This window comes from Dromiciops gliroides, chromosome 2 (assembly GCF_019393635.1).
Source record: "Dromiciops gliroides isolate mDroGli1 chromosome 2, mDroGli1.pri, whole genome shotgun sequence".
In the NCBI taxonomy this organism is placed as follows: domain Eukaryota; kingdom Metazoa; phylum Chordata; class Mammalia; order Microbiotheria; family Microbiotheriidae; genus Dromiciops; species Dromiciops gliroides.
In genome coordinates this window covers 639,128,894-639,156,719 of record NC_057862.1, presented here as the reverse complement: position 1 = coordinate 639,156,719, position 27,826 = coordinate 639,128,894, and the positions used below count along the sequence as shown (strand labels likewise).

Here is a 27,826-nt window from a genome sequence, read left to right as displayed (position 1 = left end):
TGGAAGTCAGGTAAGTGAGGAGAGAAGGGAGTGTGCTTCCCCCTTAAGGGACGCACATTGAGGCAATAGGGCTTGTGAGGTATATAGACCCTGGCAATCCAGCCACAAGACCAAAACGGGAGAAGGCCAGTGCCGTCTTTCAGCAAACCACAATCACTATCACATAACACATCAACAGGATGTGTGCATGTGTGTGAAAAAGGACCTGTCCACTGTCTTCATCAGAAAAGAGTGAGATAATTCATGACTCGGGGCTGATTTAGACTTTTCACTGTCAGGGTTAAACACATTGGTTTTCAATAAGCTGTCAAAGCAATCAGCAGGCAATGTTTTTGAATCTCCATACCTGAGCCCAGGGTCAACCAACCATGAGCTAACGTCTCAAATAGACACAGGGCCTCACTGAAGTGACTCCTCTTCACAAGAGGACCATGACAGCCCTCACTCGAGAATTTGCTCATCTTTTTTCCCTGAAGAGACATTAGCCAGAACTTGTAACATATACCCTTGTGTACTGCACACCTACATGTTCTAAGTCGAGGAGTGTGAGAAACTTTAGTTGACTTTTACTCAACAGCAACTCAAAACACCACCAATGTACAGAGCTAGACTAGCCACAATCCCAACTGTTAGATTCTGAAACATCAGGAGCAGAAACTAACCAGGCCAAAGGGAATCAGCTGTGCTATCTGGGAAATTATAAATGCCCCCAGCCTAACACAGCTTCTGAACATGTGAACACCTGACATTTCAATTTCAGTCCAATTACTCTGGATAAATAATCTCAATTTTTAAAAGGCACATAACCCTTTCCCCTTCCCCTCCCCTCCACCTCCAAAGGCAGTAAGTAATAAAAGAGAGTCCTGCAGAAGAAATGGGTCACATCTTCCGTCTCCTAAGTCAGAAGTGTGGATTTGGTCAGAGGAAAACCATTTTAAAACCCAGAATCCTTCCCCACTCCGCCTTCCCTCCTCTCCCTCCCTCCCTGAGAACTCCTGCCCTCAGCCCCCAAAACGTAGAGAGCATCAATAGGGAGTTCTGGCTTCGATTTACTATTAATGGTCTCCAGGTTTGGTGGAGAGCTGAGGGCAGGAGTTTTCAGGGAGGGAGGGAAGGCGGAGTGGGGAAGGATTCTGGGTTTTAAAATGGTTTTCCTCTGACCAAATCCACACTTCTGACTTAGGAGACGGAAGATGTGACCCATTTCTTCTGCAGGACTCCAGCTTATTACTGTCTTGCTCCAAGGGGAGAAGGTCATATGCTCTCTTGAGACTCAATGGTCTCTCTCTCCTCGAAAGCATGCCCTCCCCTCCTGTCAAACTTGTTTCTTAACCAGTATGGTGTCCCCAACATTGACTCTTTTCCTCTACCGTCATTCCACAGACTCCCCCCTAAGTCTGTCAGATAGCAACACAGGGGTTTGGAGCGTTCACTCCACAAGAGGACTGCCAGGTGGGAGAGGTTCTGCCGTCCTATTTCCTAGATACACAGTCACCTGGGCCTTGGCGACCCACACCCAGCTGGTCTTCCTGAAGCCTCTGACCCCTAGTTGGATTTTCTGTCAGTTCTTCTGTCTTCACTTAAGTCCAGCTCAGTCAGGACACAGTGGCAGAGTAACTGTGTGGCCTTAGTGACAGCAGCTAAACAGAACAAGATAAAGACAAAAAACATCCTCACAAACTAGCTCCTACATTAACACTGATGAATCAGTCCTCTTAAGAACAATTGTACCCAGAGCCCCTGAGCAGCAGAGCCAGCCTGAGGCAGCCTGGGAGATGTTCTCTCTCCACCCGCCTCTTTGGTTTTGGGGGGTTCTTTGGCTGGTTTAGTGCCCAGTGCCTCCTTGCTCTTCATCAGCCTCTACTACTCTAGACCTTTCCTCCCCCACCTATCTCCAAACCACCATTAAAAAAAAAGTCTCCATCCCCTTTCCCCAGAAGGTCCTTGCTAATAGTCAGTGCCTTTCCAAATAACAAGAAGCTAATCTGAAAAATTAACCCTGTGCTGTGTTCTTCCTCCCAGAGAATCTGCAACTTTAAGAGTGGGTTCTTTGGGGCAGCTAGGTGGCGCAGTGGATAAAGCACCAGCCCTGGATTTAGGAGTACCTGAGTTCAAATCTGACCTCAGACACTTGACACTTACTAGCTGTGTGACCCTGGGCAAGTCACTTAACCCCCATTGCCCCACCAAAAAAAAGAAGAAGAAAAAAGTGTGGGCTCTTGTAGAAGGTCTTAACCTAAAGCAATGACTAAGAGTGGGAACTTCAGAAGCCTTGCTGGACAAAGCTTTTGCATGTCCCACATAACAAGTGACTACCCACTCTGGTACCTACCATGTTGGGCCAGCTATGGAATTCATCTCTCTATCCCTTACCTTACTGCACCCCACCCCAAGTAGGAAAGATACTCACCCAGAATCTTCCCAATGAAGAGTGGTTTCTTGGATGCAGGCAAGTAGATACCCACAAAGTAGACTGGGATCCCAGAAAAAGCAATCGCAATGCCAATGAGGGAGTTGATAGTGTCACTGTAAAGCGGTACAACCAACAGGAAAACAGAACACGCGCAGAAAACAATAGGGAAAAACAGGCTCAGCTGGAAGAGAAAGGAGAATGAAGCATGTGAATATTCAATGCTTAGACCTAAGGCTCAGAAGATCCTCTATGTGGGGCCCATCATTCCTTCCGGCGCCACCACCCTGCCTCCAGCTTTCCAACCATAGTTTCAGGCAAGATGGGAGAGTCTTTGCCTCTAAGCCATCAGATATGAAAGGAGGCATGGCCAGATTCTCACACGAGGACAGAGCAGACGTGCCGTGACCAAAGGACCGTTAATGGGACCCAAGTCCTTTCGTTATAGGGGCCTTTTGAAGAACTAAGCCCTGTTCCCTCTCCTGCGCCCCTAGCCTCTCCCTTCAGCCAAGAGCAGTGACCTCACCTTCAGGGGCCTAGGCCTCTCTGGCTCCTTAAACCGCAGGTAGAGCTGCCCTACGACGGACAAGCCCACAAAGAACCAGTAACTGAAGCTAAAGTAGTTGATAAGTAGGAAGACATCCTTCACAACGAGGTAGACGATCGTCATGGTGCACTGGGAAGGAAAGGGCAGCATGTATGACATTCACTGCTTCATATCCACACCTTACATTTGCATGGTGCTTGATGGGTACAAAACACTTTCACATCAATTCTCCAATCTGAACCTCCCCAAAAACCCTCTGAGAGCAAATAGGCCAGTTATTACTTATTCTTATAATCTTAACAGGCAGGGCAGCCAGGTGGCGCCACAGTACCTAGAGCGCCAGGCCCAGAGTCGGGAAGTTCAAATCTGGCCTCAGACCCTTACTGGCTGTGTGACCCTGGGCAAGTCACTTCTCCCTGTTTGCCTCAGTTTCCTCATCTGTGAAATAAACTGGAGAAGGAAATGACAAACACTTCCATATCTTTTCCAAGAAAATCCCAAATAGAATCACGAAGAGTCAGACACGAATGAAACGAATGAGCAACAATACTCTAATAGCAACTCCCATTTATGTATCACTTTAAGGCTTACAGCCCTTGTCTCACAATCACTTTTCAAAGTGTATAGTCTCATTATCACACCCATTTTACAGATGAGGAAATCGGGGCTCATGGGGGTTAGGTTGCAAATGGTAAGATGGGTAGTAAGTGACAGTGTCAGGACTGGAACCCAGTTCTTCTGCCTCCTAATGATGTTCTTCCTCCACTGTGCCACACTGCCCGAGGTGGCCCATCCTCTACACTCTCTGACACTGCCCCCACATTCCTGTACAGTCCCATCAGCTCCACAAGCCCTTTGCACCTAAGGTTCCTGCTCTTTTCATCACTGCAACCACTTTAATAACATATAGCCCACTTTTCCCTTTCCAGAACAGAATCAGGGCCACTGCTCCAACAACAAGTTCTCAGCTGTTCTAATGCCCCCAACACCAACTCCTTCAACATCACCACCCTGTTCTCCTTCGGGACCACGCCCCCATTACCTCCAGAAAGCAAATAGTGCAGTGACCAGGTTCCAAACCTTTCCTCCCCTTAAGCCCCTTTCCCTTCTAGTGCAAGAGAGCTCACATTGAAAAGCAAAGCAGGAACAGGTGTGAAGCGCTCAATGTGAATCATGGATAGGAGATGGGGGAGATGACCTTCCCGGGAACCCACAAAGAACAACCTAGAACGGATAAAAGTTAAGGTTAAATAGGGCTCACCCACATCCAACACTCATTTGGCCCTCACACGTATATACATACACACACCCATACATACATATACACAACATTATCTAAATTCTAAGCCCTATACTATAAAGGGCCGAATGAATGGCAACCAGGCTCCTGACATGGATTACTCTAGCCAAAGGGCTGGTCAGAGTTCCAGTTCAACCTGTTCCCTTTAGCCCCAATGATAACTATTAAGATGGTGCTTATTCATATCTATAGCCTTGCCTTCAGTCAGTAGGAAGGCAAGCTATAAGACGATATATACCCCTAGGATTGGGGGGAGTACAGAGGGAAAAGGACTTTAAAGGTCACTTCACAGGTTAACAAAGTTAGCCAGTTTGTATTATCTGCCATTAACACAAATGAGACACAAATTAGGCAGCATGAGAGTCATATTACCTTGATGAAGCAAAGATCGATGCATTGAGGCCCCCAAAGCAGGAAAAGGCAACAGCAATAGGAATCGTCCAGCTAAATATGCCAAAGACCTTGTCAGCAAATGTCTGGTAAATGAAGAAAAGAAGAGAAGTTAAACACAAAGACCAGAGATGGCAAGCATCTCACAAAGACTGATCTCTGCTCCCAGACCAGGTGAGCAATTCACTGTCCCCAGAACAGAAGAGACACAGGTAGGTCACACAGCACAACCTTACTGTTTGTAAGGAAGGCATTTTGTGACACTATTCCCCAGACAGCCTCAGAACAGAAATGGCTACAGCGCCAGAGGCCTCACCACAGCCACAGCGTCGCTCCCCAGCACAGCCTGCATATCCAACACTGTGTAGTAGGCCACGTTGGTCAGGATATAGATGAGTGTCACAACAGGCATAGAAATCGCAATAGCCAGAGGCAAGTTCCTGTGGAAAAGAATATCCCAACATCCACTAGGGCCCTGTACCTCCTTCCTTCAGGCCAACAACATTCACTGAGTCCCTTTGGGAAGGGCCTCCTGAATCTCCTCAGCAAGGTGTTACCCCCAACACCTTTTAATTATTTAGTCTGGCTCCACTCTACGGATGAGGAAACTGAGGATTAAGTGTCTGGCCAAAGCCCCTAGAGGTACTAACGGACAGAATCTAGGTCACACCTGACCTCTGACCCCGGAGCCCGCTACACCATGCTGTCTCCTCAAACCATCCACTTGGACGTGGGGTTGGTTTTTTTCTTTAAAGGCATGACACAAATGTTTCAATCAGTGAAAAATGACTGAAGAATTCAGTGACCACAGGAGGCTTGCTGGAAGGTCATACAGGAAACCTAGCCGGCATACTTGGGAGCCAAGGTCTCTAGCCTTTCTAGGATTCCCAGCCCAGGGCAAGAATAGGAATATTTGACCAGACTGGCTTAGACTTCTCTTCAGGATACAGGCTATTGCTATTGGTCAGCCCAGGGTTTAGATCTGACTATCAAGGTCATACTTCCTCTAGGTAGGACACTGGTACTCCAGTGGTATGTATTTGATAAGGTGAAGTCATGACCTTCCCTCCCAAATCACTCTCCCCTCCTTTCCCTCCTTTCTCCTGCTCAGAACAGTAGAAGGTAGGAGGAAGAGGATGGAGAAATGAAGCAGGAAGAGAAAAATCAGAGGTAGAGGGTGCAGATGTTGGGGGGGGTGAGGAAAAATAATCACTCATTTAAAGGTACCCACCACCAATGGGATTCCCCACACATAAATGAGTCTGGTAGTGCAATATGATTTCAACTTTACCTTTCTGGGTTTTTGATTTCCTCTGTTACAAAATTAAGGGTGTCCCAACCTGAGTATGAGAAGAGGGCAGAATACAGGGCGAGAGAGAGGTGTCCCATATCCCAGGAAGTGCCTTCAAACGCATCCTGAAAGTGCTCAGAATGTCCTGCAAAGGGGGGAGGGGTGGGGAGAAAAGAAAAGCAGCAGAGAGAGACAACAAAACAGAAACATAGAGAATAAAAGAGAAGCAGAAAGAAGGACAAACAGATGGGGGGGGTAAGGGCAGAGAAGAGAGGAAGAGAAAAAAGAATAACCAAAGTTTTAAATGCAAACAAAACCAAAACTACCGATCCCCCAGAACATTCACTGTTCTTGAAACTAAAAGAAAGAAGCCCAGGAAAGCAAAAATAAAGTTACCTTTTATCATGACATCCTTTTAAAGCAGCAATTACCATTTCCTGCCAAAAGCCCAAGGCAGTGATATCTGACCGCTTTTTTTTTTTTTTAAACAATAAGAGCAGAGTTTCCCTCTATATATACTGAGAATGTTGGCCATACGTAACCCAGCACTAACGCTTGACATCATCAACCTTACCTTGGAAACAGAGCAACTTGCCTTAAGTTTATCAGGTCCGTGACTAAGAATCCCACCATTCTGCTCTGTTCAATTAAAACTGTCCTATGTTAAGAAATCACAGGCTGCACCAACCACAAAGCCTCCCTATCTTTACCCACAGCCCAGACCAGCACTGAGATAATCATTAGAACCTTCAGCTCAAAAACCTGTTGCCCAATCACCACTCGCCCTCCGTGGACGTTATTCCTAGGAGTAGCACAGGCTGTGACACACAGTTTTCTCCCAGAATTAGGGAAACAGTGGGCCCAGTTAACCCTGCATTCAGTAGGTGATGGTCCAAATAGCCCAGAGTCCTTAGAGCAGGGCTAAGTATGAACGTATTGGGAAATGACACTGATTCCTGGGTATACACAGCAATCCTACGCAGTGGGTCAACACACTCAGACATAAATGAAAAGGAACCTTTAAAGGGATCCAAACCCTTCATTTTACATACGAGGAAACCAAGGCCCAGAGAGGTCAAATTTCTTGGGCAAGCTTACATGGGTAGTAACAGAACTTGGAATCAAAAACAGATCCTTCCACTGTACCAAAGCCATTGCTCCTTCCGATACACCACACTTCCCCCTGGACCTGCAAATAAAAAGCCCTAGGAAGTCATGGTTAGCCCCCCACAGCAAGCACAGCCCCCCAGTTCTCATGGCTTTGGTTCTGCTTCCTCAGAGCCCAGTGTTCTGCTTGTAAACAGAATATTGCAATGAGAAACTCCAAACTCCACTCTCCCTTTGATGTCAGCAGACACCTATTTGGTAGGATTTGAAGAGAAATAAGCAGGCTTCTCTGCCCCTAAGTAATCTTCCTTATTACATATTATAGAATTGGAGATTCCATGTATGGAAATTCACTCTTTTTAAGTTCTAAAGACATTTGGTCTCTAAGAACCCAAAAACCTCTGAGAGGGGAGAACACCTTTAAACTCTCATTAGCTAACAACTTAGTGGGTATCCATGAAATTTAGAAAAGATCAAGGAACAGAGCAGGACTGATCCGAGATAAGGGGAGAAGAATGTTGAGATGTAGCAAGGCTTCACAAGTTTACAAACTGACCTACTTACTAAGAGAGGCCTGACTAGAGAAAGACACAATCAGATAAAGGTTGTGAAACTGGTTCCCTACCCCACTGCTCCATAACCATCTCTAGCAAAGCCTTCTCTACTGAGACCAACTGCACTATGACTCGATAACTCCCAACACAGCTTTGGGATCCTGTATTTTAAGAGATCCCAGAGACCAGACAGTGTCCAATGCTCATCCTCGATGGGAGAATAGTCCTGGAGAAGAAAAGGGTATAGCCTCATGGCCAGCTGACTCTGGCCAGCCTATCAAGGGACCCGGTATCTTAGCAATCCTTAAGACCACGCTCCAAGGAAAGAAGGAGTCTCAAAGTGAGATAACATGAAACAGTCACTATTTCATTAGTGAGATGAAACAGGTGGACCCAGGTCCTCTCACACATGCCAGAGAAGCCAACAGGACAGCTAGACTTAATATCCTCTCTCCCTCCCAGAACCAACTTACCCTGGCACAGTTTTACAAGGCCTGTGATGATGATAGCAACAAGGGCAAGAACCTTGGCATAGGTGAACACATCCTGAACACGCGTCCCCCACTTCACATATGCACAGTTCACAAATGTCAGCAGACCTAGGAGAGAAAATCCACGTGGGGTAGCAGGTCACAAGCAGGCTTGGGCAAAGAATTCCTGCCCCCCTGTACCAAAAGCCATCAGTAATGTTCCATTTCTGTCCCTAACTGCTACTTACTGACATAGTCATACAGCTCAGATTCAGGACTTAGAATTATGATAGATCAAACATAAAACACTACATAATTGGGTCAATGAAATGAAGCCACCCCCACCCAGGTCTGACTATACTTGTGAGGACCACACCAACACTTGCCCCTCACCTAAGAAATACAGGCATGCACCACATCACTACCCCTTCTCAACTAGAGAATTCCCTCCTTTAAATAACTCCCGTTACCTACGCACTTCCTGCTCCAAATAATGCTAATACAACCATACCCTCCTCTCTCTACAAGGAAAGGTCTCAGACAGGAACAAGGTTAATGACCAAATTAAGGAATGATGAATGTGAGATGCTGGGCCTGGCAGATTCCTGGGACACCTGCCCACCTCCCTCCCCTTCCACAAGTACCCAGCCCAACCTTTATGCCATCCATTCTTACTTCCGACTAGCTTGAGAAATCCCTCAATGAAGCAAGTAAAGAGAGTTCAATGAGGAGGGGGCAGGAAGGAAGCAAACTAGCTGAACCTGGGGAAGTCTGTGATCCCAATATTAGGGAGACAGGCACCTAGCCTATTGTCTTATACAACCTCAACAACACTTAGACAAATACAACCCTTCCTCCTCTCCCCGCAATCCTACACAAGTCCCCCTTCACCACCACCTATTTCTTTGGGCCTCAGTTTACTCATCTGTAAGATGGAGAGAGAGGTGGACTAAAAGACCTCTCAAGTCCCTTCCAGTCCTAAATCTATGAACTCTCTAACTTTCCAGTATCACTGAGACCCATGGGGAAAAGCTCTGATTTTTCCTTAACTGAATTTCAAGACCTCTGACTCTCCAAACAACTCTCATTCACTACAACCACAGTCTATTTGCACTGAACGTGAATCAGAAGTAGGTATTATCCTCAGGGTCCAAGAATGTCTTCCTTTTCTAAACAACAAGAAGTTGTGCCAAGGGCAAGGAGGAAAGGACAAGGGCATCAGAAGACATGCCATTTACTACAAAGCTGGTTCAGACAGAAATATAGTGATCTTTATATCCGTGACTCCCAACAAACCCGAAAAGCTACTACCAAAGAGCTTGGTTCTGTGGTCCCAAGGCCAGCATCCTCAGTGTGCATACAGGCCATGCTAATTACTCCATCAGAAAGGCCATCCTGCCATCTTCTCCATACATCCAAGCCCAACCTCCACCCCAGAAATCGTTTTCACCTGTGGCAGAACATTAACATCTCCTTTTACTGCATTTATTTACTGCATTTATCATCAGCACCATGCCAACTAATACCAATTCTTTACCTAAGCCTTCCTCTACGCTCTGTTTCATATTGCTCCTCGGGCAGCTCAGAAAAGGTGTCATCTTTTCTGTCTGTTACAGAGTTTTACACAGTACTAGACACCCAGAAGACTCAATAAATCCCTTCTGAACTGAACCAAACTGAAGTATTCCTTTCTTCCTTCTAAGTAACTACAGTTGGAACTTTAGTCTCCAATTTGCCAAGTAGCAGGGGATAAAAAGGCTAGAGCAACTGTCAAAAAGCCAATTCTTCCTCTGGGTCATATGGCAAGAGAGATCTCCGGACCAGCTCATGGACATTAACAGATCAGGAGGTAGGCAGCCTCTGGTCATACATCAAAGGTTTCACTTCATTAAAAGCAAGACAAAAACAAGGTTTTCACAGATGATTAGACAATGAAGTGGGGCAAGGATAAGGCAGTAGAGAAAGGATCCAAAAGAATGTATGTTACCTATCAGGTCAAGAAACTACTGGACTAAGACTGCTAAGTATAAGGATTAACTAACCCAAGGACAGATGAAGACCAAAAAACACTGATATACTCCAAGTAAGCAAAAGCTGCTCCCAGCTCTGACACTGTTACCTAACTCCATCTCCGTGTCTATCCCCTGCTCCTGATTGCCACATCTCTGGCCCTACAATTCACGGCTTTCCCCCTCGCCCCCCAGTAAGACCCTGAATCCATTAATGGGCATTTCTTAGGCACTGTGCTAGGCTAAGGATACAAAAACAAAAAATGAAACAATCCTGGCTTTCCAAAGGCTTTCATTCTTACTGGAGGACACAACATGTATGTATATATGTCTGTGTCTGCATATGTGTGTATGTAAATACAGACTAAAAACAGTAAACACAAGGTAGTTAAGAGAGAAAGGGTGATAATGGCTGGGGGCAGAGGAACAGGAAGAGGGGAGAGAAGGATCAGGAAAGGCCTCAAGTAGAAAGCAGTGTTTGAGCTGAGCTTAAACATAAAAAGGGGGTGCATGCCACACATGGGCCCTGGTCACTACAAAGACCCAGACACAAGAGATGGGGTGTTATGTGGGAAGAACACCAAGAAGGCCAGTTTGGCTAAACTGGCACATGGGATGGAATGGAATGGAATGCATAATTAATCTGGAAAAGTAGGTTTGGGCCCGGTGCTAAAGGGCTTGAAAAGTCAAGCACAGGAGTTTATTTCATCCCGTAGACATCAAGGAGCCACTAGTGAGGGGCAGCTAGGTGGCGCAGTGGATAGAGCACCGGCCCTGGAGTCAGGAGTACCTGAGTTCAAATCTGGCCTCAGACACTTAACACTTACTAGCTGTGTGACCCTGGGCAAGTCACTTAACCCCAATTGCCTCACTAACAACAAAAAAAAAAGGAGCCACTAGTGCTTACTGAGGGGAGTGACATGTTCAGATATTCACTTAAGGAAATCTGTTTTTCCAACTATTAGAGGAGAGAGAGATCTGAGACAAGAAACTCAAAGAAGCCATTTTAAGAAAAGTGATGAGGACCTTGACTAAGTGGTGGCTGTTTGAATAGTGATATTGTGGAGGTTGAAAGGGAAGATTTGGCAATGGATTAGAGAAGGTGGACTTAGTGCAAAGAGTGTAGGTGAAGTAAAGTTAAGAAGGGAATGAGTTTGGGGGGGACAAGAAAATAAGTTTATTTTGGACACGATGAGTCTCACACGTTTGCAGAAAATCTAGTCTGAAATGTGCTCCAGGCACAGTACTGTGGGACTGAAGTTCAGGAGTGAGATCAGGGCTGGATATACAGATCTGGGAGTCACGTGCAGAGATAATAATTAAACCGATGGGAGTTGATAAGATTGGCAAGAGAAGGAGTAGAGAGAGAGAAAAGAGCCCAGGACAGAGTTTTAGGGTACACTCATAATTAGGGTACATGCTACAAATGGTAGAACCATGGGAGAGTACTGTCATGAAAGCCCACAGAAGAGAAAGAATGGTCAATAGTTTCAAATAAAGGGGGAAAGTCAATAAGAATGAGAGGGGAAAAAAGACTATTAGATTTGGCAATTAAGAGATCATTTGATAATTGGAAAGAGCAGATTAGTGGTAAGAACAGAAGCCAGACTAGAAAATGCTAATGAGTTAATGAAATAAGCATTTTTTTTTTGGAGAGTTTGTTCTATGAGAATTGCTGAGGAAGGCGGGTGAAAAAAGCATGACGATAGTTTAAGGGGATGGTAAGGTCTAGTCAAAATTTTTTAAGGATAAGAAGACTTGTACAGGTTTATAGGCCACAATTAAGTAACCAGCAAACAGGAAGAGATTACCTAGGGGATGGGAGGGAAGATAATTGAGTGAGAATTCTCCTAGAAAAGACAGGAGGGAATTGAATGAATACACATGCAGAAGGGTTGGCATTGATGAAGGGGCCACCTCAATATCAAAGGCTAGAGAAAAAAAGAGATAGTAGAGGATGATGGCAAGGGATTTTGTGATGAAGAGAAGAGGAAGCTCAAACTGAATAGATTCCATTTTCTCTGTAAGGTATGAGTTGGGATCCTCAGCTGGGTGTGCTGGTAAATGTTTAACAACCAACTTTTCTAAAGAAATGTATGTAATCTGCATTATTATTTTCTCTTATCACTTTAAGTCTAGGCAATCTATAAAAAAAAATAAATCAAGTCCTGATTTGTAGTATTTGCCTATTTCTGAGGTGTAAATGCTCACACTGAAAATTTTAAAACCAGATCTCTGAAACCAGTTCAAACTGATTTCAGCACACCCCAAAGCCGGATGTCAGTTCCAGCTACCAGCCTTGTCTGCAGTTTGCAGAGCACTAACCAGATTGGGAATCTCAGATCAAATGGAAGCCTATAGAGCTCTGTCACACTGAAACAGCAAGATTTCCAGCTGGCTGATACTGGCTAAATCCAGCAGCAATTTGTTGGAATTACAAATGGGGCAAGTCCACAACTATGTTGCTCAGAAACATACCCAGGCAAGAAACTTGAGGAACTCAGACCAGGAGGGCAACACTCAGACTTTGCCCTGGATCAGACCACTTTGGAAACACTGAAAGCTTGCAGGTCCCCAGACTGAGCTGTCTGTCCCTGACAGCCTGGGATGATAACAAAACACTCAAACCCCCCAAAAAACAGCAAGTAATAGGACCTTCCCTCCAAAATTGTGCAAAGCACAGCCCTGGGCTAAATAATTTTGCATACCCTTTGATCCAGCAATACCACTGCTAGGTTTATATCCCAAAGACATTCCAAAAAAGATAAAAACATCTATTTGTACAAAAATATTAATAGCAGCCCTTTTTATGGGGACTAAAAATTGAAAATCAAGGGGAATTCCCATCAATTGGGGAATGGCTAAACAAGCTGTGATATACGTGATGGTGATGGAATATTATTGTGCTGTAAGAAATGACAAGCAAGATGATTTCAGAAAGGCCTGAAAAGACTTGTAAGAACTGATGGATAGTGAAGTGAGCAGAACCAAGAGAACATTGTGCAGCGACAGCAATATGGCTTGATGAAGAACTGTGAATGACTTAACTATTCTCATCAAGACAATGATCCAAGACAATCCCAAAGGGCTAATGATGAATCAAACTATCCACCTCCAAAGAAAGAACTGATATTGATTGGACACAGACTGAAGCAAGCTATTTTTCACTTTCTTTGATTTTTTTCTTTTATTTAAGTTTTCTTACACAAAATTACTAATATGATAATGTTTTACATAATTGTACCTGTATAACCTATATCTGATTGTTTGCCACCTCAGGGAGGGGGAGGGGAGGGAGAGGAGGAATAAAAACTGGAAGTCAAAACTCTAAATAAAAATGTTTATTACCAAAAAACAAAAAAACAAATAAAAAACCCAAAACCCTAAGCCAGCCCTGACATAAAGAATAAAGTTAGGAAAAGGGCTAGAAGAATTGGGGGCGGGGGAGGGGAGGGGGGAATTTCACCAAAAAAAGCTGTTATACTATTAGGCACACATAAAACACAAACCCAGAAGAATATTCCAAACTATCTATAATCAAATCCCTCAAATGTGAATACATGTATTCAACTACAGTTACTAGAAAAAATAAAGTAAGACTTTTATACAAGACTTTAAAATGCTTTTATAAATGAAATGAGAGTGACCAATGAGCTGGAAAAGAAATGAGAGCTATGCAAGAAGAATTTGATGAGAGTTAGTAGCTTGGCACAAAAGGTACAAAACCATGCCCAAGGAAAAAAAAAACTCCCTGAAGATTAGAATGGGGCAAATGGAAGATAGCAATTCCATGAGACAAGAAGAAATTATCAAGACTGAAAACATCAAAGAAAAGGTAAGGTATCTCATAAACAAAAACAACTGACCTGGAACACAGACTGAGGAGAAATCATTTAAGAATCACTGAACTAGAGAGCAGCTAGGTGGCACAGTGGATAAAGCACTGGCCCTGGATTCAGGAGGACCTGAATTCAAATCCGGCCTCAGACACTTGACACTTACTAGCTGTGTGACCCTGGGCAAGTCACTTAACCCTCATTGCCCCACAAAAAAAAAGAAAGACAAGACCAGAGATACATAGAAACTTTGAAGTGCAAACATAGGAGTTAAGAAAAACATAAAAAGATAAACACAAAAGATCATAAAAGACTAAACAAGTCTAAATTGTTTATATTCTCATATGAGGAGATGATATCTGTGTCCGGGTGTGTGCTAGAGCCGGCTTTAAAAATGGCTCTGAAGAATCAGTTAAATTTTCAGTGTGAGTATTTCCACCTCAGAAACTGATCGTCTGAACTTAAGGAAATAAAGGCTAAAATGATAATAATGCAGATAAGACTTAAAAGCGTGTCATGCTTTCAGAGAAGTGACAGTTAAACACTTACCAGCACACTCCTGCCTGTGTCCCCTCTGAAATCTGTCATCATCAGGGGTCACAGAGGGACCCTAATTAGACAGAAAGCCTGAGAAGCCTTTTATATCTTGATGATTCTAAAAGAAAAATGGGAAGGCAGACAAAGAGGGACAGGTGAGGGCAAGGAAAAGGAAGTTTGAGAAAATTATCTTACATAATCAGGGTGCACAAATAGAAGTTGATAGAAACAAGTAGGAAGAAGTGAGGATGTAGCCAACACTTGAACTTCACTCTCACCTGGACTGGTCAAGGAATTGAAGAATACATACACGTACAGAAATACATTTCATTCAACAGGGAAATAGGTGGGGAAGGTAAGGAGGGAGAATGGGGGAAAAAAGGAGATTAAGGGACAGTTTAATTCTAAGTAGAACAGAAATATTTACAATTCTTTGGGAAGTGGCAAAGATTTAGAAATTGGGCAGGTACCCATCAAATGGGAAATGTCTGAACATGTTTTGGCATATAAATTCAATAGAATACTAGTGAGCTACAAGAAACGATACAAGGAATGGTTTCATAGAAACCTGAGAAGACTTGTATGGACTGATGCAGAGTAAAGTAAGCAGAATCAGGAGAACGATTTATACAATGACAGTTCCCTTGCAAAAGACAAACAAGTTGAAAAACTTGGGAACTCTGCTCCTGACCACAATTCCAGAGGATTCATTAGATGAAACATGCTACCTCCTGATAGAGAGGGGAAGGACTCAAGAGTGCAGATAAGAAATTCTTTTTCTGAACACAGCCAATGTGTAAATTTATCAGACTAGAGATGGTGGGTTCTTTCTATCTCAATTGGGGGGAGGGAGGGATGGAAGAAAGATAATGAAAAATTCTTACTGATTGCAAAAATTTGAATTAAAAAAAATTTTGTTTCTTAAAACAAAGAAATGAGCTGAACCCTTAATGCTGACTATGAACTATGCTGAATATGGTCTTACTGCCTGGTCTCAGCCCTAGCAGACACTTCTATCCTTTAATCCAATCACAGACTTGAGAGAGGATTTCTGGGGCAAAAGGCGATCCCATATTTGGCTAAGTGATCTGGGAAAAAGGACACATCAGCTGAGCAATAAATACCAAGTGTCCCAGTGACCTAGTCACACTTCTAATAGGCCTAGCTTCTCCTCAACTCAAAGGCAAATTAAAAAATCAATGGGGCAGCTAGGTGGCACAGTGGATAGAGCACTGGCCCTGGATTCAGGAGGACCTGAGTTCAAATCCAGCCTTAAGACACTTGACACTTACTAGCTGTGTGACCCTGGGCAAGTCACTTAACCTGCATTGCCCCGCCCCCCGCCCCAAATCAACTCCCTCACAGAGCCAAGGGCAGACCCCTGTTAGTATTTCATGGGATTCAAAGGAGCTTTGCTATCTGTCATTTACAAGCTGCCTAAAACCGTAAAGGGATTGTGTACTTTCTTAAAATTAATTCTATGCAAAAAAGGAAAATAATAAAATGTTGGTGAAGCTGTGGAAAAATGTGAACACCGATGCATTATTGGTAGAGTTGTGAACTGATCCAACCATTCTGGAGAGCAATTTGGAACTATGATCAAAGGGCTATGGCACTGTACATACCCTTTGACCCAGTAAATACATAGTAATACCAAGATACTAGGTCTATATCCCAAAAAGATCATAAAAAAGGGGAAAGGACCCACATGTACAAAAATATTTATAGCAGCTCTCTTTGTGATGGCAAAGAATTGGAAATCAAGGGAATGTCCATAAATTGAGGAATGGTTGAACAAGTTGTAGTATATGAATGTAATGGAATACTATTGTGCTATAAGAAATGATGAGAGGGGCAGCTAGGTGGCACAGTGGATAGAGCACCGGCCCTGGATTCAGGAGGACCTGAGTTCAAATCCAGTATCAAAAACTTGACACTAGCTGTGTGACCCTGGGCAAGTCACTTAACCCGAAGTGCATCATCAAAAAAAAAAAAGAAAAGAAAGAAAGAAATTATGAGCAGTCAGATTTCAGAAAAACCTGGAAAGACTTAAGTGGACTGATGCTGAGTGAAGTGAGCAGAACCAGGAGAATACTGTACACAGTATCAGCAACACTGTATGACAATCAACTGTGACAGACTTAGTTTTTCTCAGTAATATAATGATCCAAGACAATGCCAAAGGATTCATGATGGAAAATGTTCTCCACATGCAGAAAAAATAACTGTGGAATCTGAATGCAGATTGAACCCATACTGTTTGTACTTTTGGAGGAATTTGGGGTTTAGTTTTTTTTTGTTGTTTTTTCCCTTTTGTTCTGATTCTTCTTTCACAAGATGATTAACATAGAAACGTTTAATGTGATTGTACATATATAACACATATCAGATTGTTTTCTGTTTTGGGGAAAGAGGAGGGAATGGAAGGAGGGAGAAAAAATTTGGAACTCAAAATCTTATTAAAAAGAAATTTTGAAAACTATCTTTAAGATTTAAAAACTAGGGGGCAGCTAGGTGGTTCAGTAGATAAAGCCCCAGCCCTGGATTCAGGAGGACCTGAGTTCAAACCCAGACTCAGACACTTGACACTTACTGTGTGACCCTGGGCAAGTCACTTAACCCTCATTGCCCCACCCCACCCCCCAAAAAAAGACTAAAAAACTATCTTTAAGATTAAAAAAAATAGTACAACTTTTTTAAAAAAAATTAATTCTGGGACAGCTAGATGGCGAAGTGGATAGAGCACTGGCCCTGGAGTCAGGGGTACCTGAGTTCAAATCCAGCCTCGGACACTTAACACTTACTAGCTGTGTGACCCTGGGCAAGTCACTTAACCCCAATTGCCTCACTAAAAAAAAAAAAAAAAATTCTATCCCATTTAAGGATAGGGAATAGACCTGTGATTCCACAGGAATAAATCTTAGGTGAGGAATCTACCTCAACCAATGCAGATCAGCAGCACCTTCTCGGCACCTTACAATCTTAGCACGTTACCCAGAGGCTGAAGGGGGTAGTGACATAGAGCCAGTTAACCATCAGAGGTGGGACTTGGCTTTGAACACAGCTCTCTATCCACTACACTACACTGCCTCTTGGCTAAAATACTTCGAGCTTATTTTTAATAATGAATAAACCAGAAATATCACTGTACCTTTTGAAATGAGTTAAGGAAAGAACTAATGATAATTAAATGCTTCCAGTAGTACCCAAAAGGAACATCAGCACCATTTCTCCATTAGAATGGTTGATTACTCAGGGCTCAGTGGACTTTCAACAATCTTCTGGCCTGGCCCTTGGTAATTTTACCCCAGAGATCTCTGACCTCCTTCAGCCTCACAGCACAAACAATAATAACCCAAGAGGGCCCTGGGGAAGGGGAACAATGCAACCTCCCCAAGAGAGATTTCATTCAAGATTTATTCACACATCCAGAAAGACTGAAATACTAAAGGGGAAAATTTACCTGTGAGGGATTGGGAAGGAAGGGGGAAGGCCCTTGGCCATCAAAACAGGAAGGTGCCGTTCTATAAACTATCTCCAAGCAAGCCTTCGAAAAACAAAACAAACCTCGTTTTGAGACAAGGACTTAAGTTCCCATTATTTTTGTTAGGCCCCAATCATCCTATCATCTCATCATGGATATGCGGAGCTCCCCTTGCCCCAATCCATCTAAAAAAGTCCCAATCAGGCTGAACATAAGACCAAGGTTCTCCTCCAAAACTAAATCCTACCACAAAACACAACTGTACAGAGTCGAGTGTGTAAGAAGTGGGGAGCGTGAATGGTCTTGGACAACAATATACCTCTTAGACATACCTGCACCTTTCTTTGCCCTTCCTAAAACGCCCATCCCATTATACAGAGGAACTCACGACAGCCTACGCATTTACCTGGATTAGGTATATGGATCAAATGAGAAAGCAGGAAAGTATTTCAAGTATAAAACATGACACCATTATAAGGAACTCTTATTACACATACATCATACTCAAATTGTGCCCTCATACTTACATACACAAGCAGCAGCGAGAAGACGAGAAGCTACGTATGGTGGCTCGCAAGAGGGAAACACGGGCTGGACAATGTAGTTAGCAAAAGTGATGGCAATGATGGCCTGGCTGGTGGGCTCAATGATTAATAGTGAGGTCCACAGGCGGATAAAGGCGATGAAGCCCCCAAAGGCTTCCAGAATGTAAGCATAGCTGGCTCCAGATTTGGTGATGGTGGTTCCCAGCTCTGCATAACAGAGGGCACCAATCACAGAGAAGACACCCCCAATGGCCCACACCACAAGTGACAACCCATAGGAGGCACTGTGGATCAGGACCCCCTTTGGAGACACAAAGATCCCTGATCCAATCATATTGCCTATTACAAGGCTAACCCCATTTAACAAAGAGATTTCTTTCTTCAGTTGAAGAGTTTCGTTCGGCCCCTCAGGTGACACGTTGCTGTCGCCAGCACCAAGATGACCTTCTTGGTGGATGGGGCGGTATTCAGGTATGCGACTCACATTTTCCCTTTCTTCCATGGTGTGTTGGATTCTTTACAGCTTCAGCTATTGGGACCTGAAACCAAACCAATGTAAATGAGTTTGCTGCTGTAAATGGTGCTAGTCTAGGTCTGACTGAAGAGGGATACAGGGAGGCTACACAGGCACTTTCCCCAGCCTACCTCTTCCCCCACAGATTCTAACCATACTCATGCTCAGCATTAACTTAAGGGAACATAAGCAAGACACAAAGTCCATGGGAGTTTTAAGCCCTCTATCTTTGCAACAAGCTTTCCCTGATTCCTGCCAAGGACACTGGGAGATGAACAACCGTCACAGAAGTCCCACGTAAACTCAAGGTGTTATGACACTGAGAACCCTGGGTTTGAGCCCAAGAGTGGGGCTGGTGAGAAGGACACTCCTAGAGTAAGATATCTTAACCTTTTTTGTGTCACTGAACCCTCTGGGAATCTGGTGCTATGGACCCTTCCTCAGAACATTGTTTTTAAATTCATAAAAAGTGCAGGATTACAAATGAAAACAATTACATTGGAATTCTATTATCAAAATATGTTTTTATAAAAACAATACCAAGTTCACAGATCCCAGGTTAAGAACCCCTGCTCTAGACTTAGGGCACAGGACAACCCCAAAGGTACCAAAACGCTCATCAAGGGTAGAGAATAAAATAAACTGGGGTGGGGGAGAGGCTGAAAAGAGACCCCGCAGAAAGTAAGGAATACATGAATAAATGAGATCCCTTCCTACAAAACATAAGGCTCTGATCAGCCCCTGCATCATGGGGACTGATGAGCAAAGGTCTAAGAGCCACCACAGCTGACTGCCAGTCCTTAGAGCTACAAGTAAACCAGACCTGATGACATTCAGCAGAAATTACGATGAAAAACAAGAATAATTTAAGAGAAAAAAGGGAAAACAGGTTCTAAGCAAGCTGACAAGTCAACAGACCTCACCTGCAATAACCCAAGACCTCAGCTAACCAGGAATGTGTTCTCAAAAAAAAGGCAACAATTCTACCTGGGTGCGAAGAATTCCCCACCTCACTCCAGGGGAATGGAACTTACTTGCTCAGCTTTGGGACAGCACCATTTCATCCTTTGCTTCTCAAGCCAAGCTGTGTGTGCACACATGATGGCAAATGTATGCATGTGCCTATGGTGATGCCCGTGTGTGTATGCCTGTGTTCTTTGTACAAAGAACATGCATTGTTGTCTGTCAAAAACATCTATAAATGTTGCCAATGTGCCCAACCTATATGCCAACCAATGTGCCCAAATATATCCTATTATGGATGCAAAGGAAAGAAATGACGGGACCCCTGCCCTTAGGAAGGTAATGATCCAAATGAGGGAAACAATACACGGTTGTGTCAAAATTGTCATCACTGCTTCCCTCACCCCCAACTCACCAAAGCAGCCAAAAAAGCTGACAGCAAGGCCAGCACTGGTCTAACTGTTCCCTTGACCTTCTTAACACCAGGATCCCTGGAGTGTAGAACAGTCACAACCATATATAAAACCTTACCCTGTATCCTAATTCCAGTGCTGAATAAAAAAATAATTATACAGTCTTAAAAAAGAAGAAATATGAGAAAAGATCCTCATGAGCATTTCCTTCTTACCCAGGTGGCAAGCAAAAAAAGTCACACACAATGGCATACACAGAATATTAGTAGAAAGAACAAATGAAAAGAAAATATATTCAGGCACCAATGCCCTTTCATTGTCCAAAATAATTAACATCTGCACTTCTTACTTGCAGAAATACTCTGTGAAAGTTGTCTTAGCCAACCTTTCTCAGACGCAGATGGCTCAATCAGACCAATGTAGGAGTCAAAGCCAACCAAGTCATAGGGAATAGGTCCATAGGATCTGGAATAACAGCTAATTTTAAAGATGAGGAAACTAAAACACAGAGATTGTGACTTGCTTGCTCATGGTCACAAAGGTTTAAAAAAAAAAAAGGAGCAGTGAGATTTTAATCAAAGTCTTCTGACTCCAAACTGTGATTTTTCTACTACAGTGCCATCCCTACTCCGTACCCCACCCCATTCCACTGAGCCTAATGTGGTTACCACAATAGAGTTCTCCAAATCAGACCAAGTGCCAGCACTACACACACACACACACACACACACACACACACACACACACACACACACACACACACATCCTTCTACCTGGGGATTAACTCTGACAAAGGTGAAAGAAGACAGAGCTGAGATAAGGAAGTGCAGTGAAGTGAAGGATATTTCACCTCAACATAAGATCTTAAAGAGAAGCATAGCTTAAAAGGGTCAATAACATAAGCCAGTTACAAGAGGCACTTTTAATTATCAACTTTCCTTCTCCCAAACACTGGGCAAAAAGCAAATTCAGCACTTTCTTAATAATACAAACTAACAATACAAGACTTCACACAAATCACATACCTTCTCCAGGCAACAAAGATTAAGATAATAAAGTGGTAACATCCACCTAATAGGGAGAAATAAGTGAACAAAAACTAAAAAAGTGTCTAATCATTATTGTGTCTTTCTTCTTCAAAATAAATCTAAGGAGGCAGCTAAGTGGCACAGTGGATAAAGCACTGGCCCTGGATTCAGGAGGACCTAAGTTCAAATCCTGTCTCAGACACGTGACACTTAATAGCAGTGGGACCCTGGGCAAGTCACTTAGCCCTCACTGCCCCACCAAAAATTAATTAATTTAATTAATTAAATAGATAAATCTAACATTACCTACCTTACCAAGCTGTTGTAAATATCAAGTGAGATAAAATCCTCATTAGCAGTAATAGAGGGAGCATGGTATAGTGTGCAGAGTGTGGGTTTGGAGTCAGCAAGATCCAGATTCAGGTCTAGCGTGACAATACACACTAGCTGTGTGTCCATGAGCAAAAGTCACTTGACTTTTCAATGAACCAGACAACTCTACAAATTACAGATAAGTTGCAGATCTGCATTCGTGGAAGGAATTTCAACCGGACACTTCCTTATGCCAATGAAATTACAGGTACGAAACAAAAATAATCATCTTGATGTAAATTGACAAGAGTCAATTTATTCCAGATTCTATTAAGTCTCTGAAATGGAGGGTGAGAAGACTGCTGTCTGAAAGAAGCCACAGAAGGAAATGAGAATACAAGAAGTGACTACTAGCATTCACAGTGGTGAAAGCTATGAGTGTGGGTGTAAGGGCTGGAGTAGAGAAGGTTGTCACTGCTAAGTTCCACCACTTATAATCTAACTTGAATTTCTTGCCTAAGACGTACAAGGGGAAAAACGAGTCTAAGTGGTTCTACCGCAGTCCAACCTAATCTGCTTGACTGTTTATTCAGAAACTGTAGCACATTTACTCTAACCATTAGGCACAAACATTTATTTACATGATTTTTTTCAGAGATACCCCCGGCCCTATAGAGAAGGAAACACAATTAGTTCAGCCTAAGGATGTATCCTCTAGGGACAGTCATGGTGACATGATTGATAGGTACTTTCAGAGCTTCTCTGCCACACCTACTGGAAAGGGGGGTGGCATGGGGGAGGGGGGGAGAACCAGCATGTCAAGTCAGTTGTATGGCTTCACACCATTTTAAGTGAAGAAAACAGTAATGGTCTGACAATAAAGCAGGAAAGCCAACCTAGACCAGGACTGCAGCCCGAAGGTAAGGAAGTCAAACGGAGATAGATGAGAAAGAGGAAGTAAGTACTGCTTGGTGTTTAGGACTAAGGAAGAGAAAAATCTGAGTAAAAATATAAAGTAAAACTAAACTATGAATCGATTATTCCCTATTCAACCACTTCCCCATCTGAAGGCATTCCATCATCCTTCTGAAGTATAATTTAGCCCCATTTTTCATCACTCAAGTATTCCTGATTGAAACCCCTGGGCCAAATAGTTCCAAAACTAACAGTCAGCTAGTTATAACAGAAAAAGCACTGGCCAAAGGCCAAATACAAAATAGGTACCTTATTTTCAACAGTGCAGTGTCAGACTTGACAATTTATTAGTTGATTTTACTAAACTGGAGGGGGGTTTCCTCTTCTTTTTAGTTTTTAAGGTAAGGTATGGTTCTAGCTCTTTCTGTGGTAGCAAATAACTGGAAACTAAGGGGGTGCCCATCAACTGGGAAATGACTAAACAATATAGTATATGCATATAATGGAATAATTGTGCTGTAAGAAAAGATGAAAGGGATAGTTTCAGAAAACCTGAGAAGACTTATATGAACTGATGGAAAATGAGTATCTCTCTCTGTGAGCAGAACCAGAACTTATACAATAACAACCCCGTAAAGATAAACAACTATGAACAAGTTAAGCCCTCTGGTCAAGGTAATGCTCAACCATGATCCCAGAAGGCTGATAATAAAGCTTACTTTGCGACAGAGAGGTGATTGACTTGGTCTACCCAATGAGACATATTTTTTTGGCATGGCCATTACATGAACACTTGTTACAAGTTTTCTCTTTATCTCTATCAGAGAGAAGGAGATATAAGGGAGAAAAAGCAAAATTTTAATTTTTTTCTTTTTTTTGTTTGTTTTTTGGGTGAGGCAATTAGGTTTAAGTGACTTGCCCAGGATCACACAGCTAATAAGTGTCAAGTGTCTGAGGCCATATTTGAACTCAGGTCCTCCTGACTCCAGGGCTGGTACTCTATCCACTCTGCCACCTAGCTGCCCCAAATTTTTAATTTAAAAAATAAATTTATACCAAAAAGTGATGGCACTCTGGGAAGGGGAGAAAATACAGAGGATAATTCAGGGACCATTAACAAAAATAGCAATAAACTGTGTTTTTTAAATGTATGTTGAATTGCATATTTTCATCAGACTTGAGTTCTACTTGTTAATTCTCCTGAACTGCTTTTTTTCTCCTCTTATTTTTTTTTCATTCTTTGCTATATGAAATGAACCTCTTGGTGGGAAAAGAGGGGAAAGAGATATTTGGATATGAAGGTGATATAAAAACAAAAGATAGAAGTAAAAATTAAAAATAAAGATAACCAAAAAATACTTTGAGTTCAATCGAAATTAACTAGGGTCAAGACATCTAAGGCAGGTGCTAAATTGTACCTAAGTGATTATTTGCAGCATTTAATTTAAGTATAAAATAGAATGTTCTCCCAATGACAGGAAAAAGAGATACATAGTATGTTAAAGGAGTTTAATTTTGTTTTAACCAGACCTGTGATTACATTGGTACTGGGAATTCCTAATGAGGAAACTCCCTTTACAAATACAGAGATGCAAGTATTCTATAACTTACACCCTTAAAAGGTTGCTTGGAGAGAGTACTGAGAGGTTAAGTGATCTGCCCAGAGTCCAACATTCAGTTTGTTTCAGAGACAGGACTTAAATTCAGGTCTTCCATACTCCAAGCAGCCCTTTCTTCACAGATGTCTCTTGATCAGTTCATAACTAATTAAATCTACACAAATAGATATGTTATAAAGCATAAAAATTAAGAATGTGTAATGGGAACACCATAATAAAAAAAGCTAGTGATCTGTCCCACGAGACTCTAGGAGAAAAAGAACTGAGGAAACAAAATAGAATTAATATTAGTCTATTACATTTATGGGAAAATGAAGTGTTTGAAATTATTTTGGAAAAGAATCATAAATATGGGTATACAAATACCTCTCTAGAATTAAAAAACCTGTAAAAATCAGATGAAATGCTAGTTATAAAAGAACCCTGAAAATTGTTTTGTGACTGTTAGGTATCATTATTATTACAATATTTATGGCTCCAGAAGTCTAGACTTCAGTTTTTAAAAACTCGCTTTTTTCCTTCCCAAAGGCACAGCAGTTAACAGATTTCCAAATGATAGATTTTGTACCCTAGTGGACTGCTGCTCCGACCAAGGCTTCCCTAAGCTGTGGGTACATTTCTCCAGCTACCACCTCAAATCCAATAGCATGTCACTACAGAGGGGGTAAGAAGAAGGAATTCAACAGCCAACATTATGTAGTGAAAAGACCCTAGTAGCAGAGCGGTACTACCACTGTGTCATCTAAAGCAAGCTACTTTTCTCTGGGCCTCAGTTTCCTCAACCCTAAAATTGTGGGGGGTGGGAGGGTGAGACTTAGATAATCTCTAATGATCCTTCTACCCTATCACAGTCTTTCTTTCTTCCTCCCCCTTTTAAAACACACTGTACCCATTCCCTGGAAAAACAGCAAAGAGATCTCTTACAAGGTGCTTGGGACACACAGTGGAGCCTTAACTAGGCAGTCTTGCACTTAGCGAAAAAAGAAAAGGAAAAAAAAAAGGTGGGGAGCAGACGTTAGTCTACGGGGGAAAAGACCTCCAAATACCGAAGGGGGGGGGGGAAGAGGGCGCACACAAGCTCTGCCCAACTAGCAGTCTGGGGCTAATAAGTTCTGTTGTTTTCTCCAACAAAGTTGAAGGGAGAACTCCCAGTCCTATCCGCAGCCTCTAAATTTCGTTCTCCGGACCAAGCCCCAGTCACGCTGCCTGGTTGCAACTGTATAACACAGTATCCCTTTGTCCCAGAGAAACATCCCAGGGGTCCTGCTTCGGTGTGACCCCCAGCCCCGGCGGCCTCCCTCGCTGCCCGCCCCCACCCCGTGCCCAGGCTCGGTTCTGGTTCCCCTCGATCACCCCTCTGAGCCCTGGCTCTCAGGTCCCCCTCCGACCTGATCCCCCTAAAACTAAAGCTTCGCTCCGAGGGTTCTCTGCGATCCCTCCCAAGTCTAGTCTGGACACGCTCTCCCCCCACGCGACTGGCAGCCCCCTGAAGACAGGCCCCTGCTTCTGCCTTTGTATCCCCAGAACTCAGTCGTATCTGACACATGGTAGGTGTTCATAAAAGCTTGCTGATTGATTCAGGAGCCTCCTCAGAGGCCCTCCCAGACCTCCGACTTCTCCTCAGCCCACCCCCGCCGTGCCCTCAGGGTCTCCTCGGCCCCCCCCCATTTCTCTTCAGCCCCCCGGGCCTCTCCAATTCTCCTTACACCCCCTTCTCCTCAGCTCCTCGGTCCCTCCAACTCTCCTCAGTAGCCCACCCCCGTCCCTCCAATTCTCCTCAGCGCCCCCCCCCTCCCGAGCCCTCAGATTCTCCTCTGCCCCTCCTCCGGCTCCTCCTCGTCCCCCCCCCCCTCCGGACCCTCAGATTCTCACCTGCCCCGCTTCTGCTCAGCCCCCGGCTCCTCCCGGGCCCCGGCCCGTCCGGTTCCCCTCAGCCCCCCCCACACTTCCCGGCTCCTTCTCAGCCCCGACCCGGGGCCCGGCTCCTTCCCTCCTGCGGGAACCCCCGCCCTTCCCGCTGCCTCCACGACCCCGGCCCGGCCCCGGCCCGTTACCTCCGCATGGCCCCGCCGGCCGCAGGATGCTCAAGCCGCCGCCGACTCAGCGGGCGCCACCAGCACCCACCCCCCTCTAGCCCCTCCTTTTCCTCTCGCACCAACCAACACCCCCGCTCGCCCCCCCCCCCAAGGCGGCGCGGTCACGTGACCGCCAGAGGCCCGGGGAGGGGGCGGGGCGGAGCGCCGGGGAGCACGTCGTCAGCGCTCCCCCCTCCCCTGGAGCCGGGCGCACTGCGCCGCCGCTCTCGGAGCCCCGATCTGCGCTCCTCCGCGGACGCCTCCCTCCAACCTCCCCAGCCCCGCTGACCGCCTCAAACCGAATTCAAGAAATCCCCACGCGCATCTCGGGTGGGCTGAAAATGCCTCCTGTCCTGCCAGAGGAACCAGAAACCTTCCCCCGCGGCTGATCTCCGCCCGCCCGGCCCCGGCCCCAATCGCCTGCCCCCGCGGAGTGGTGCCCCCCGCTCGCAGCCTCCCTCCAAAGCCCCTCGAGGGTGCCAACCTCCACGTGCCGCGATTCCCCATCGACTTAGGCCGCCCCCGGGAAGGAGGGGTGGGGGGAAGTGTGTGCGCGCCGGGGCGAGGGGCACCAGGTAACCCAGTCCGACAACAGCCTGGCCCCGAGATCGTAGGGCTCAGCGTGGGCTCCAGCCCCCACACCTCGTCCTTGCTGAAACAGACCCCGGAGAGAAGTCCCTGGACCAAGGTCGCCCAGGTCTGGTTGGCCACGCCCGGATTCAAATACAAATACTAGGGCTCCTTTCTGCGACTTTGTGTTCTCTGACGTGGGCCACTGGGCTACCCAGGGACGCCGCTTCAGCCCCCAGACCCCGCCCCCCAACCAGAGTCTGGGGGATCACAGGATGCTGGGACTGAAAGAGCGATTCATCTGAGTGCAGGGGATAGGGTTGAGAGCCGGAGTGGCCATGGGAGGTTCAGTCTTGCAGCCAATCCCCACCCCGAAGCTGCGGGGGGGGGGGGGGGGGGCGGTCTGCTTCTGGAAGTTCTCGAGGGTGTGCAGGGGAGGGTCCCTGTCTGATACCCCACCCGACACCCTTCAGATAGATGATCTGAAGGATGTATTCTATGATTGTTACCCGTCCAGTGTAGTGAAGGAAAACCTTTTAACTGGTTCCTGAAAAGGAACTGAGCCCGCATGCTTAAATTTATCTCTTCCCTAGTTGGAGATGAGGCAAAACCTTAAGCAAGCTTCCAAGTGGGAAAAGAGGTAGTACCTGAAGCGCTTGGCCTTGGATACACTACTCTTGTTTTGCCTGTCCGTGCGGTTTCTTTCTTTCTTTCCTTTTTTTTTTTTTTTTTGCTCTCAGGTGAATGAGCATTAGAAGAGGTTTTAAAGAGCAGAAAAACCGTCAGAGGGACAGCAGTCCAGTCCCTGAAGAAGCCAGCCTGTTTGACCCAGCCCAGTAGTGGCTGAACCCAGAAGTCCAGAGGCTTCAACCTGGCCACTCTGGAAGTGAACTCCATGGTGTGGGCACCACTTTAAGTTCCCGGGAACTGAGGATTG

At 44.6% G+C, this 27,826-nt stretch overlaps 1 protein-coding gene across 2 annotated transcripts; it reads right to left on the bottom strand.

The window, feature by feature from the left end:
• Positions 1-1,159: 1,159 nt before the first annotated feature.
• Positions 1,160-27,142, bottom strand: SLC7A6 (solute carrier family 7 member 6). Of its 2 annotated transcripts, none has more exons than XM_043989825.1 (10): positions 26,804-27,142; positions 18,463-19,019; positions 8,073-8,198; positions 5,939-6,083; positions 4,964-5,087; positions 4,630-4,733; positions 4,085-4,181; positions 2,937-3,086; positions 2,411-2,594; positions 1,160-1,640 (listed from the first exon to the last, which is right to left on the bottom strand). In XM_043989825.1, exons 2-10 carry the CDS (start codon positions 18,980-18,982, stop codon positions 1,546-1,548), a joined length of 1,545 nt encoding a protein of 514 aa, XP_043845760.1. In that variant the 5' UTR covers positions 18,983-19,019; positions 26,804-27,142; the 3' UTR covers positions 1,160-1,545. The 2 variants fall into 2 exon arrangements, with proteins under 2 accessions (XP_043845760.1, XP_043845759.1); XM_043989824.1 differs by lacking the exon at positions 26,804-27,142 and adding an exon at positions 26,299-26,414.
• Positions 27,143-27,826: the final 684 nt, after the last annotated feature.